The sequence below is a fragment of the Vidua chalybeata genome, chromosome 1, assembly GCF_026979565.1.
Source record: "Vidua chalybeata isolate OUT-0048 chromosome 1, bVidCha1 merged haplotype, whole genome shotgun sequence".
Taxonomy (NCBI): Eukaryota; Metazoa; Chordata; class Aves; order Passeriformes; family Viduidae; genus Vidua; species Vidua chalybeata.
Genome location: NC_071530.1, coordinates 126,671,786 through 126,686,602, shown reverse-complemented (window position 1 = coordinate 126,686,602; position 14,817 = coordinate 126,671,786). Strand labels below are relative to the sequence as shown.

At 36.2% G+C, this 14,817-nt stretch overlaps 1 protein-coding gene across 1 annotated transcript in view; it reads left to right on the top strand.

Annotated features, from left to right (window-relative positions):
* CNGB3 (cyclic nucleotide gated channel subunit beta 3) overlaps nt 1-14,817 on the top strand; it is a 68,638-nt gene that overhangs the window by 35,929 nt on the left and 17,892 nt on the right. The window contains exons 5-10 of the mRNA XM_053966623.1: nt 924-1,139; nt 1,706-1,914; nt 3,747-3,797; nt 6,229-6,315; nt 7,963-8,027; nt 11,469-11,591. Of these exons, the coding sequence (XP_053822598.1) occupies nt 924-1,139; nt 1,706-1,914; nt 3,747-3,797; nt 6,229-6,315; nt 7,963-8,027; nt 11,469-11,591 (751 nt within the window). The remainder of the gene's footprint in view (nt 1-923; nt 1,140-1,705; nt 1,915-3,746; nt 3,798-6,228; nt 6,316-7,962; nt 8,028-11,468; nt 11,592-14,817) is intronic.

Genomic DNA, 14,817 nt, shown 5'->3' with positions numbered 1-14,817 from the left:
AAAATATGAAACATAAATATGAAACATAAATCAGTTTTTCTCCTCTTCAGAGGAAGTTTGACTTTCCTTTTCCTTTCCACAAAGAATTGATTGTGGTGGTTTTACGTTCTGGCACTTTTTAGAAGCTGTTCATTGCATATGTGGTTTTTAAAAAGCTGTAAAAACGGTGCCTGAAAAAAAAACGATACCAACTGATAAAGGAATTTAAAAAAAAATTGGGTTTTTGCTGATCTACCTCTTTTGTTCTCTTTGTAGAACTTATGACCTTTATTTCCTAACTTATTATGGATCTAGTTTGTCAGTTTACTGCTAAGACTGTGTATCCTAATCAGAGGTAAAGCCAGCAGAATTAATAGGACACATGAGCAAACAACATTATCCAGCTCAAAGATGGAAAAACTGGGCTCAAAGGAGTGCTACAAGACTTTTATAAGCCTAGAAATGTAAGAAAAAACCCATAAGCTTCCCACTAGTTTCACCTACTGCATCTTACATATCAGGTCCCAGGAGAGGAGAGAGAACAGTCCATGGCATAGGTATCTTTTCTCACCTCCATCCTCACTGCATTCATTCTTTACAGCAGTCAGGTAAAGGGAAATGCTCAGCTAATGAATTATGAATTAACAATTTTCTTGTCAGTCTTATAAAAGGCATAACTTGTAGCATTGTCCAGGGAAATTCAGCAATATAGATATTGCACTCTGTAACATAAGTGCCCTGTTCAGGATAGCAGATGCACATGTTTACACTAGTGGGGATTTTATTCTTCAAGTGCTTTTCTATGTATTTAATATAATTAATTTAGTCACTGCCTAGTGGTTTTAGAAGATATTTTAGTATGAAGCTTTTGTTCATGTTAAAACAGGGTGAATTAATTGAGCCCTTATTAAATTGCCAATGTTTTTGGTAATCTATGTGTCTAGCACCAAAGAAGCCTCCACCCCCACCAAAAGAAGAAAAAAAAGAAGAAAAAAAAGAAGAAAAAAAAGAAGAAAAAAAAGAAGAAAAGAAAGAGGAGGCAGAAGCAAAGCCAGAGGAGGATCATTACTGTGATATGCTGTGCTGTAAATTCAAAAAACCTCCACTGAAAAAATACATGGAGTATATGAAGCTACCAGATACCATTGACTCATACACAGGTAAATTTAAAGCCATTTAATAGAACGGGGTAAAGTCATGTTGAAGTGACCTGATATTACATGGCACCTGTGAGCCACCACAAGATACACATTCCAGTTTGCAACTCCCAGGGACACAGAGGTCCTGTCCTAAACAACATTTATTCCAAACGGGGAAAAGTGACAACAGTTGTAAAGATGGTATGCAAAAACATTTAATGCAAACTGATGAAATTTAGAACTCAAGTATTCTGTTTCTTGATCTGGAATTTGTACCATTCATTAGGGCCAAATAATTATTTTTTCAGTTATAATATAAATGAGCAAGATGCAATATCTTATATACAATCATTATATTTGATCATATAAGTTTCTTCAGGTGCACTGAATATGTTCTCTTTTTTGCAAATTCCTTGTGTGACTCCTATTTCCAAGCCACATCACTTTAGCAGCATTCCAGTTGCAAAAGGGAGAATGGTAGGTTGGTCTGGGCTGAAGCATTCCCAGAGACTGCAGCAGAATGAATGTGTCTAAAATGGCAATAGGCTCCAAGTTCACACCTCTCCATTCAAAACTTTTCCTTTCAGATCGCCGTTACGTGGCATGGCTCATGCTTGTGACAATTGCCTATAACTGGAACTGCTGGTTCATTCCCCTGCGCTACGTGTTCCCATATCAAACCCCCAGTAACACAATGTACTGGTTTGCCATTGATGTCATGAGTGACATCTGCTACCTGTGTGACTTGATCATTTTCCAGCCCCGAGTGCGGTTTATCAAAGGGGGAGATATAATAGTAAGTATTGGAAGTGGGACTCTCATGGGCAGTAGTGGTGTGTTAGAGTATAGAAATTCATCCAAGCTGACCCTTCTTTTTTATCACTATGTCAAATCTATGTAGCTTTTTTATTTATCAAAGGATACATATATTTTTCATCACTGTCCTTCCATTCTACACTGATGTTCCATTATCCTATATAGGAAGAAACATATCCATTACCTGATTTCTTAAAAATTATAAAAAAAACCAGATTTGAAAGTAACAGATGAGAACAGCTGAAACAGGCATACAACTCTAAACATATTCCTCACTGGAATCAGTGGTCATATGTATTCATGCATATATACATCTGTTTGTATGCTTGGGTGAAACTTTCACCTATTTGCCTTGTACCAGAGTCACAGCTGAAGACAGGGCATATTCTGCTGGGGTTGGACAGGATATGCATGCTTTGTAACAGATTGTGAGATGGTGGCGTTATTTTTTTCCAAAATCAGAACAATTCCCTGTAATTTTAGGATACTTTGAAAATAATTCATTTGAGGTAATCCCTTTTGGGGAAATTTTGATTCTTGCTACAATTTTTGTGTTATCTTTTTTATAGAAAAAAAGTAAAATACAATTTTAAACAGGTATCTGAAAGCTTGCCCTTAACCTACCAAAAGGTATCTAGAATGTTATTTTTTCTTTCATCTTCCCTGCTTTTGATTATTTGACGTCTTATAGAAAAAAAGACACCTAATTCAGAAGAAAAAAAAGTTTTGATAACTTCAGCATGACATTACTGTGACCAACAGACAGAAAATTCAAAGTTATATATCTTCAAATCTAATTTGTAACTAGCTTTACTTCAGTGCTTTTACAAAAAAATTATGCGTCGTACATATACAATATTACTGATACTTTTACAGACCAAGGTGTGCAAATATAATTTCAATAGGTATTAAATGCAGTGCAGTGGAACATATTTTTCCACACCAAGACATTCAGTGACTGGATCTTGCCTAAATCCCACAAAACTCAATTTTTATGAGCAAAGTTAAAATTCTAACATACGAAGCTCAGCTTCTATTTCCCTTGAAGCTGTTTGTTCAATTCACATATTTTAGTGCACAGAAGCCATCTCCTGCCTGATCTCCTGCACTTAGTTTAATGTTTAAACTGATAATAGTGAAAATTGGAAGGGAAATATGATTAAGATCTTAAAGCTATTTTTAAAGTTTCCCTGATATAAATACAGAAAGTATAATAATAGATAAATTTCTTTATATACTTGTGATTATCCTTTCTTATTTTATTAGCATCAGTTCTCATAAAAAATGATTTAAAAATAAAAAGCTAATCATTACTAATGAATGCAGTGTTGATTATGGTAATGCTAGTAATGCTAGCATGTTAATGTTAGCATTCAAAGAGCTAATTTTGTACAGCACCATTAGAAATACTCTGAGTTTTTTTCTTGGAATCACTGCAGATAAATGCATTTTTTTGCCATGAAATTGAAGGGGGTTGGGTTGAACATGAAGTCATACAGATGTCTTGAGAGGGAAGTTTTGTGGAAAAAATGTAATGTACTTTTCTAGACTAACACCCAGATTGGAAGAAATCAGACAAAGCCCAAATCTCAATTTTTCAAGTCATTCTAATAAAATCTGATCCAATGTAAGCTAGTAATGTAAGCTAATAACAGTACTTCTCAGAAATATCTACAGATATTTCTCCATTCATACTTTTAGGCCACCATTAATTTAACTGTCATCACCCCTACTGTACTGTGGAGTAGCAGAGGCTCATCCTTGACATTTTGATCCTGACTATGCCTTTTTCTCCTTTCATTATCACTGTAGTCAGACAGAGCAGAAACTGAGAAATTCTACCGCAGCACTGTGAAGTTTCGGGTAAGTAGAACCTGTGTTACTGATAGCAATATGAAGTTCTGGCTGTTCACAGGATTTTTTTTTCATTCACTGAAAATCACTGTTGGTTTAAGAATATCACCAGAAAGCATTGGCTCAATGGCATATCAGTGCTCACCAGCTGGAGACTGACATCTTCGTAAACAGTCTTTAACTGGAAGAGAGAATATTTATAAATGCAATTCTAAATATTATTTTGGATTATAATAAATTAATAAAATAGAATTTGATTAGTTTTTGTGAGATCATCCCAGCATACACCAAAGACAATAGCTCCACTTGCCAGAGATTCATTAAAAAAAACTAAAACTCCTGAAGAGAGATGATAACTCTTTTCTGTAAACTCTTTTGAAGTACCTTATTGAATGGAATATTTCATCACTCACAGTAGTCAAAAATTCAAACTAAGATGTTTCTTATGCTCATGGCACTTTATAAAAACAAAGACATTTGTTAATGTTGCTCCTAAATTTTGGGGTTATTTTCTCAATGGAACATAGGTAATTTATTGAGTTCCTGATGAACATACAGCTCTGTGACATTAAGCACACATCTCAACTATTGCCCTCTCCTCTTCTCTACTTTTGCACCTGCCTTGTTCTATTTTTTTTTCTCAGTGACTAGTATCATTACTTAAATACTTGATATTAAGCTATCCAAAAGTGCAGGATATACACCATAACGTCAAATGGGTTCAATAGAGTGAAACTTAAAGCAAGAGACCAAAGTTGATTTGTATGGTTTTAAGTTCACACTTGCTGTATGTTTAGGACTCTTGATTTCTGAAAAAAACTAATAAGAGTTGAGTGTTCTCACTACATGCAAAGTATAGATATAATGTGGGGATTTGTTGTTGCATCCTGAGTTTGGGTTCAGATTAGGGGTTCTGATCTTTGTTAGTTTGACAGTTCTGTGTACCCTCGTGCGTCCCCCGTGTCCGCCCCTGCCATGTTCTCATTGGTCGCTGTGGCACACGTCACTGCCACGGCATCTGTATTCATTGGGCAGGAGGAATCCTGCTCTCCCTGTCCCACCCCTATATCATCCCGCTCCCCACCCAGCCTCGCCGCCAGATTTGTCCAAGCGAGGTTGGGAGCGGGCTGCCACTTCTCCATCGTGGCTCTTGCGGCCAGTAAAGCATCCAGCCGCCACGCGGACGGATTTGGATGTTTTCCCTGCCTCTTCGTTTCTTCCCTCACACCAACGGCAACGCGCGGCCAGCCCACCCCCCGGAGCGCAGCAGCAGAAGCGCCGGAAGTAGCGGCCAGCGCGGACCCCGACAAGAAACCGAGGTGCCCAAGCTGGGCGCTCGGGAGCCGACCGGGGCTGGGAAAAGTAACGCACAGCTGCTATTTGTCATATGATTAAGTACTAATTACCAGTTATTGATATTAATGCACTTTTGACTATATTTTCCCTCCTCTTAGACATATGTCTGAGAGTGGGAGAGAAAGAGAGACCATAAGAGGCTGTTTATCTCAATCAATTTTTTGGTTTGCTTTGCACACTGTTCAGGTATTAATTGCCTCTTACCTGCATGGAATATAAGGTCAGTGCTGCAGGCTGGTTGCTGCCAACACGATTTACACCCCTCAGAGCAAAGGCATTTCTGATTTCAGTGAGATGAAGCCCAGAGTTCCACATCCCTCTCTTACTTCCAAGCAATAACAGCAACAAAGCAAGGTATCCAAAGATCTTTAAAAAGGAAAAGATAAATTTGCCACAGCTTTCCTTCTCTTAGAAAAGAATAAAGATACACATAAGAAGAGTAATCACATAGTTGATGGACTGCAGGGAGATGTTGAAAGCCTTAGTGGTATGAGAAGAAGCAGCATACAAATTTAATAGAAGAAAAAATCTATTAAAAAAAAAAAAAAAAAAAAAACAACAACCAACCAACCAACCAAAAAAAAAACCCCAAAAAACAGCCAAATTTATTATCCTACGATGAATCTGTTGTTTGGAACACATGCCTTGTGCAGGTTACAAGCAAGAAATCTAACTCAAATTGCTTTAGGCAGCCTTGTTTTAAAAAGGCTTTTAAGAAGGACTTTTAAGAAGTGCTTGTGTAGAGGCCTCTCCACCTGCACTCACCAGCCCCATGCCAAACATTTTAGTCTGATCAGAACTACAACTGAAAAATCAGAATGTATTAATAATCAAATATATGAGATACTGTTAATAATCCACATGAAACAGATTAAAATCTCAGGCATAAAAGCAGGGCAAAGCCAAGCTGTTGGTGTTTTCAAGGAGATAATCTTACCTGCCAGTACTTAGGAAGCTACATGCTTAGCATGCTGACTATTCAAATATTATCACAGTCATGATTCAGTATAAGCAGGTTTTTGATAGCAAATAAATACATTATGATTACTATGAAGTTTAAATTGACCCCTCTGTTCTTCAACAGCTTGATGTGCTATCAGTGTTTCCATTTGACATTTTATACTTCTTCTTTGGATTTAATCCAGCACTTCGAGCAAACAGGATGCTAAAGGTAAGATCTGTGTTAGTGATGGATGGCTAACCATGCCTAGATGTTTTTGCAAGGCAACAGAAATTTTTTTATAATATTTAGGAATATGAAATTTAGAAACTGTAAAATATCTTTAGGGTAAGGTACAACATAACTTAATAAAGAAACAATAAATACAAGTCATAGTCTAGCCAAATTAAGCCCTTATTTTCTTATTTTTTCTTCTGACTTTATTATTTCCTAATTTCAAAAAAGTATTTTTGATTAAAGCTTGGTTTATCACATTATTTAAGTTAGATTAATCTCAAATTATCTGCTTAGTTTTCAAAGATTAAAAAAATTACTAATAATTGCCAATGTACCTTCCCCTTTTGTTACTTATGTCAGGTGTTTAAAAACATAGGAGGTAATTTTGAGAACAAAAACTATACACAGAATACCTATCAAGCACAAACCTACTTTTGTTATCGACTCCAAAGACCTTGGAGTTGTGTAATGAAAGGTCTGAGAAGGGATTAGAACACAGTACCTAGCAGGCCGCTGTGTGGCTAAATGCATTTCTCTGCACACAATCAACATGTTGACAAAGAATTGGTTTTCATTTAAAGCTGGGGGGAGTACAGAACTCTGACACTCTGACAATAAAATGAAGGTATTCTTATCTTTGGTATTCAATAAAACTTAAAAATTCCTTAAATCAGAACCAAAATAAAATGAAAGAATGAAAAGTTAAATAGTACCTTGTATTAGGCAACCAGCTGTGTATTGAACAAAAACAAAGAAAAAAGCTACATGCAATCACAAATGATCAACTGCAAATACTAAACAGGAAGAATTCAATACAGCTGCCATTGATGCCACAGGGTATCTTTTAGTGTATGGCTGTTGATACATATGAACACTTACTGGAGAATTACTGGAATTTCAGGAAGAGAAAAAAAATACATGTAATTCTTAGTGATCATTTTGCCCAAGCAATTATATATGTATGAGGAACTAGAAGTTGTTCACCTGCAGTACTCTCACCAAAACAGCAAGGTTATTTCTGTAACCACTCAACACCCAGAAAAACACGACTCAAATTTATCTGTGCTTTTCAGCTCATATTTTTGTTAAATGTTTGTCATGATTTAGGAATAGTGTTCTCCGTTTTAGTACTCCCACTAAAACTGTATGCCTGGTCCCTCTCCCCCCTCAGCTGGAGGCACAAAAGGCAAGAATCACAGGTTGAGGTAAGAACAATTTACTGGAAACAACAACGAGACAAGAAAAGAAACACTAACAACAACATTGTCAATGACAGAGACTATAAGAAAAGATGTAATTCACATGGAAAATCTCCCCAGTAATAAACAATACCAGACAGCACCCTCTGCTAGGTTTTCTTAACAGGAAGGAACACCTTTCTTGACTGGAAGAGACAGCCCATTTATTGCACTCCCAGCAATGAGCTGAGGTGGTATAAAATAACATGAGTCCTTGCCAGTCCTTGCCAGTCCCTCCCAGCTACTGCAAAAATTAACCCTGTCCTGGCCAGAACCAATTGAAAGTTTGATTACTGAAAAATCCATTTTCAAAATGTGTATGTGAATTGATGTCAGTACTATTATAAAAAAAATGTGTACTGAAAAATAGTGATTGGATTACTTTCATTTGTTTTCCATTCAGCATAACACGTTCTTTGAGTTTAATGATCGTTTGGAAGCGATTATGGAAAAAGCATACATCTACAGGTATGTGCTGATAAAACTCAAGTAGCATGCAAAGCTTGGCACAGAATGCATTTCAAGCGATTTCATGAGTTGTCAGTTAAGCATTGGGTGGAATATGATACATCTTTAGCTGTTCAATTTAAAGAGTTTTTTTAAAATATCTGCCTTTATAGTAATCATTAAAATAATATATATAAGGCCTCCCTTACATATGAAATCTAGCTCAGTTCAGCTGGCCTGGTTCAGGAAAAATGTTCACCAAACTGAGGCTTCTGCCAAAATCTAATTGATCAGAAGTTTCAGAAAGTTTCTTTAATGAAAGAGCTAAAAACACTTTCTTTAAGTTGCTAATAATGGTTCCAAATCCTCAGAAGCTGTTTATTTGTACTTAATAAGAGTTATGAGCCTGAGCCTGTGTCAACATTTTTCTTCAAATGTGCTCTCCCCATGAACCTGGCATATACAGGAACTTGATCCTTCACTGCACTGACTACAGCTGGAATGAGGATCAATTCAGCACAGTTCACAAATAGTGATTATAAGCCTAGTCTGCTGAACTGTGTTCTCACCTTCTGCACTGACAGAAAGAATTTTGGATCCAACTCAAGTACTCTATGGACATAGCTATGGCAAGTTTCACAGGCCCCTCAGCTGCCAGTGATGTTGCTAAGATCCAATGAACCCATCTGCTTTGTCATCATTATTGTCAATGTCATCAGGCCTAGTTTATCTTATGTAATACCTACACCAACAGATCCTTTTCCCTGTCCCAGTTTTGGGGCATGTATTGTTCCTGTCTGTTGGTGCTGTAGAAATATGTTGGTTACCAACTTATTTAATTTCAGAGATTATTGCACTTAAACACTACACTTGATATTAATACACTCAAATGAGATATTTTATGAGATTTAAAAACAAGATAAATTTAAAAGGAGGTTCAAATATCATCTCTTTCATTTTTTCATGTACCTGTGAAATAAAACAAAGCTTAAAAGTTTGAAAGTTCTACTAAAATATATTTGAGATGCTGACTTTCACAAAACTTATTCTTATATTTACTTTTCACTCATGGAAGACTCCTTTGTAGTTTGATTTGGGTTTTTTGGTTTGGTTTGGTTTTCTGATTTTTTTTCTTTTATTTTTTTTGATTCAAAAGAGGACTGAATTTCTACAAGATGAAGAAATTTCTTGTCAGTTTCTGAATCTCTGCCTTTTCAGTTTCTAATTTCATTTAAAAAAAATGGGCCTTCATCTGCTTATGGTGTTTAACTTTTTCTAATATTGATAAGCCTTAAAATTAATTATTTTAAAATTAATTATTTTCCATATTATATCCTTTGCTTTTTGGAGTCATAATTCAATGCTTTTTCTGTGTCTTCTATAATACTTGCAATGAGTATTGGGAGATGCATTATATATAATATAGACAGTACATAATAATACAGACAATTCTGAATCAAGTCATAAATTTGTATGTAACAATACTGTTGTATGTATATGGATTTCAAAGAAATGGCAAGACATTTAAAACTCATTTTCACCCAAATAAATGTTTTCAAGGGACAGAGTTTCACACTTTTATGAAAATACGGAACGGGAGGTGAATGTACAAAGGACAAATTGTGAAGGGGATGTGTATATCTTTAAGCTAGACCAGCTTTGAAGGATGTGATGTTTATTTACATGTCAAAAACAGGTGCTCATTTAGAAAGGCTACGACACACAAAGCAAGATCTCACTGGTCCTGTAAAATGTATGCAGTAGCAGAGCCAGCTACTCTGCCCTGTCAGAGAGTATTTTAGCGTGATATTGATTAAGAACCACAACTGTGTTGCTTCTTGTGTCTTTGTTTCCTGGACAAAGGCCCACTCAGATTGTCAGTATTAAATGTAAACTGCTTTCAAAGTGAATCTATTCTCTAATTCATACTTCAGAAAACACTGACTCCTGATTTTGCTCATTGACAAATGGAGAACAGAGGTAGCTATACAGAAGAGTACAGGCAGAAGCTAAAAAATCTTTAAAACCCCAGTCTTTTTTGTGCAAACTACTGCATTTAATTTTAATGTTGCAATCTTGCTTTGTCTGAGATTGGTATAACCACACTTTGAGCAATAAGGCACCAATTAACTAGATAATATCAAACTGAGCTTCTACAGCAAGGGGGATTCTCTTCTCAAACTAATTAGTTTGACTTTGTAGGAATAGAGCTAGCATGAGTTACTTACATCTTCTCATTCTGATATATTTAACATATGTCTGGTGAAATATAATACAGCAAAGGTTTCTGGAATCATCACCCGACCTCAGGAGTTCACTTTCATGGATTCGAACTTGAACAGAAGACCTAGCATGGACAATATTGCATCACTACAAGATCACAACAGCTCTCTGCTGTTCTCTGTAGCTTGCAATCATAAACAGAGTTGTCCTGGAAGCACACCAACTTTTAAACAGAGAAATAGCATTCATTTGTGAGCATCATAAAGAAGAAGAGTACACTTAGGTAGATTATCTAACAGTATGGAAAGGCAAAGGAGGGCATAAAAAGTCACCTGAAGAGGCAGGAAAGGAGTGCTTAATGAAGTAACCGCAGAGATATTAGCTTCCATTATCTTTGTTTATAGACCCAGCTTACTTAGATCTTATTAAATTCTCATAAAACCACTTACTCAGTTATTCTGTACTGCATACTGCATTGAATTCTAGCTGTAGCAGATAAACTCATTAACTACCAGCCTGTGTTTAGGCAATTACTGCACTTTTCCTGCTTATTTATCCCCTTCTTGTATGAATATTTCAATAGAGATCTAAATCCAGGAGACGTTTCTTTTGATCCCCATGCACTGAACAGAGGCTATACAACGAGATCATTATTGTATTAACAGAAAGCTGCTTGGTGCTTTAGTAGTTCATCATTGGTATTCTTCAAAGAACTGGCCACAGGCATAAGAACTGGGATCAGGAATGGTATAACTCCTGCTGTAGAGACTAAATCATACTATTTAGAGGATCTGCTGCAGGTTTTATACTACAGGTCTTGTAAAGCAGTTCATTTCTGACCGCAGACATTTCTTGGCTTTGGTTCACAAGTTTAGAGTCTATCTTGGATAGAGTTTGGGAAAGACATTATTTTTTACCCTGTACCCTCATTAATATAGCTTCAAATTTCTGGAAATATTCACAGCTGTATAAAGAAGTAGACTATAAACTCCTCAGGGAACCACAGTTTAAAAATTACCCCATGTCAAATATTCTAGGGAAGATGTTTATTTGACCTTGGACAGAGAGATGGGTAACTGCCAGCTATTTTTTTCATAGACTCAATACAGGTGGGGAACTACTTAGCTTTATGCTTAACATTAACATTGTTAATCCAAAAAAGTAATGGGTTCTATATTAAGAAAAAAAAAAAAAAGGAAAATTTTAAGCTGATTTACAGGACTCTGTTGACTTTTATAGGGTCATTCGAACAACTGGATACTTGCTGTTTATCTTGCACATTAATGCATGCCTGTATTATTGGGCTTCAGACTATGAAGGAATTGGCAGCACTAGATGGGTGTATGATGGCGAAGGAAACATGTAAGTCCTTTTCTTTTACAGGAGATATTTTTTTTTTTTTTTTGCTCATTCCTGCCTCCCCATCCTTCTCCCATGCCACTGCTTACTTTTTTAAGTGCTTGGATAGCAAACTTTTAGTATCATGACTGCTGATTAGCAGCTTTCAATACTGGCACATATTTGGAGGGCAGGTGCAGTGAATAATCAGTTCACCACTTTCAGCTTTTATAGATTTATGAGTCAGTGCTAAGTGTTCACTTAATTAAACATTTAGAAAGCAACAAGGGTCATAAATTAAACTTAATGATTGCATATGCACATGGGAACTGTTAGAAGGATTGTATAGCAGTCCCTCAAAAGAAACACAGGGACAGTTTGGGAGTTTTTTTTGCTGCCACACAGCATTGTGTCATTAAATGCAACATTTTAATCCCTCTATACCATGGTGATTGGTCTGAAAAAATTCCACCAGCTCCCTATGATTTTTTGAGAAGTGGCAGAGTATCTTCAGAGGAAACTACTGGATTTTGGCACAATTTTCCATAAACTCCTTGTGACAGCACTGGTTGGGTACAAAGTAAGGACCATTTATCAAGATGATGGAGAAGAAGTAAAGTGAAAAAAGCAAACTCCTAATATACTCTGTGTGTAGTTTTGTAAAGATATATGTAGTAGGTTCAGTTGTATGAACATTCATTTCTTTCAAAGACTATAATATAGTTAAAGCCACAGAAGTTCAATTTGTTCTCTGATTACATTCCTTACAAAACCACATATAGTATCCTACTGCTGTCATAAATTGCCTTCTAAACAACTTTTCACCCTTCTCTTGGACATGTGCTCCTCTTGTTTGTAGTTTTGTCAGTCTTCACAAGTTTGGTGTCAAGTCACTACCTTGAAGAGCAAAACACACTTTGTGTAAACCCGCACTGATTTTTTATACATAGGGTTATCTCTTAGAAAAAAAAAAAAAAAAGACATATCTGAAGTTTCCACACACCATTAAAATACACAGCTTGAGTACTGCAGTCAGACATGTGCAAACAGGATCATGGAGCTTAGTGGAACCACTTATGTAAGTGAAGTCATAGATGGGTGTTTATTTGCAGGATTGAGGTTTCCAGAAATCTGACAAGAAAAACACAGAAGCAATTTCCATTATAGCTATTTTTTGTTAATGTGATTCTTGGGAATACTTGCCTCATACCCAAAAAGTAAGGTACATAAGAATAAGAAACCTGAAAACTCTGAAAGTAGAGAGTTTACTCAGTCTTCAAGTTTTTAATGCTTCTTCAGAACAGTCTAGAGAATAGGCAAGAAAGAATTACCTGTTTTTCACAGACAAAAATATTTCACATCTTTCTCAGAAAAGCAATTGGTAAAAATTATTTACTGGCTTTACCACAGACAATGCCTTGTGTGTTCACAGTGGCCAAGTTTTTTAATATTTTGTGCTACTTTTTCTATGAGGAGACAAAAAACAGTTCTCAAATGGACTGCAATCGCATGTAATTTAGAGCAGATTTGTTTTATAAACAGTGATAATAAAATGATAATTCTGCATTAAATTGAGATTCTTAAATAAAATGCATGTTTGGGTATCCAAATAGCCAAATACAAGAAAAACATTGATCTGTTGGAATGAGTCCAGATGAAGCCACAAGTTAATCACAGGGTTGGAGCACCTCTCCTGTGAAAACAGGTTGAGAAAATTGGGATTGTTCAGCCTGGAGAAGAGAAGGCATGAGAAGAATTTATAGCACCTTCTACTACCTAAAGGGAAGCCTACAAGAAGGCAGCACAGGGAATTTTTACAAGGGCATGCAGAGACGGATCAAGGGGGAATGGCTTTAAACTGAAAAAGGGCACATTTAAATTAGATATTAGGAAGAAATTCCTTACTGTAAGGGGGGTAAGGCACTGGAACACGTTGCCCAGAGAGGCTGTGGACTCCCAATCCATGAAGGTGTTCAAGGCCAGGCTGGATGAGGCTCTGAGCAACCTGACCTAGTGGAAGGTGTCCCTCCCCATGGCAGGAGGATTGGAACTGAATAATCTTTAAGGTCTCTTCCAACCCAAACCATTCAATGGTTCTATGATATATCCATCTAAACCTCATTAAGATATTAATCCACTTCATCTTGACAATTGTTTGGTGAGTGTATGACTTTATTCTTTTGCCTGTATCTAACTCATACTGGAATATATAGCACCATGAACACCGAATCCCAAAGAGTATTCTACAATGAACTGCATTTCATAAAGTATATCTTTTGTCATCCACTAACAGCAAATGCTGACTGTGTGGAATAGTCATTACCTTAGAGAATTAGGCATGACATAAAATCTAATCATCAAATGTTTGAAGATTTTTTCACACACAGAGTCATCGTGTGAACTTTAGTTATAACTGGAGATGTAAGTGTATTTACACTTATCAGACAAGATACTTCTAGGTATATTCATTTATTAGGAAAGCAGATATAAGAACAATTTGCCAGGAAAAGTGACTAGTACTGTAGCATATATTATGGCACAGCAGTGAACTTATAATTTTTTTTTCACAGAGCGCTCAAACAATATTTGAAGCAAAATATGCCAGTAGTCTCACAAAGAATGGGAACATACTCAGAAAGAATATTAGGGATACATAGCTACTTAGCTAATTTTCAAAAATGACAGTAAGCAGTTTGACAAGTAAACCAAAATTCTCGCTGTCTCAGACTACATTGATCCACAGAAAATGATCTGGCACTGATTTAGTGGCCCTAATGCTTTCTGTGGAATCCCTGCTTTGTCCATAAAATATTGCTAGTTATGGCCAAAACCAGTTCTTAAAAATGTCAACACTCATAGAATTTTTTTCTTTTCCTTTTCCAGGCTAAAAAAGAAGTAACAGACAGCAGTTTCCATTAGTAGTTTGATTACATACATGTTCCTGAATAGGCACACTAGCTGGTGAACTATCTATAAAGCTAAATCTATAACTAACATCTATACACAACACTGAAACCACAAGCAAAATTATCAAAGTAGCTCTTCTGCAAATTTCCGCAAGTTCTATTATTTTCTGGTTCTTGTCCAGGCTGTAAAGTGCTAGTATCAGTCCAAAATTTGATCTCTTTTGCACAGCAGCCTTCAGTCAAAGCTTTTGACTTGAGATGTAAAAGGCAGTCAACTTTACCTCCCTGCAACACACCCAAATTAGCCACACATGACATTTCCAGCACTGAAAGTGCACAGCTTG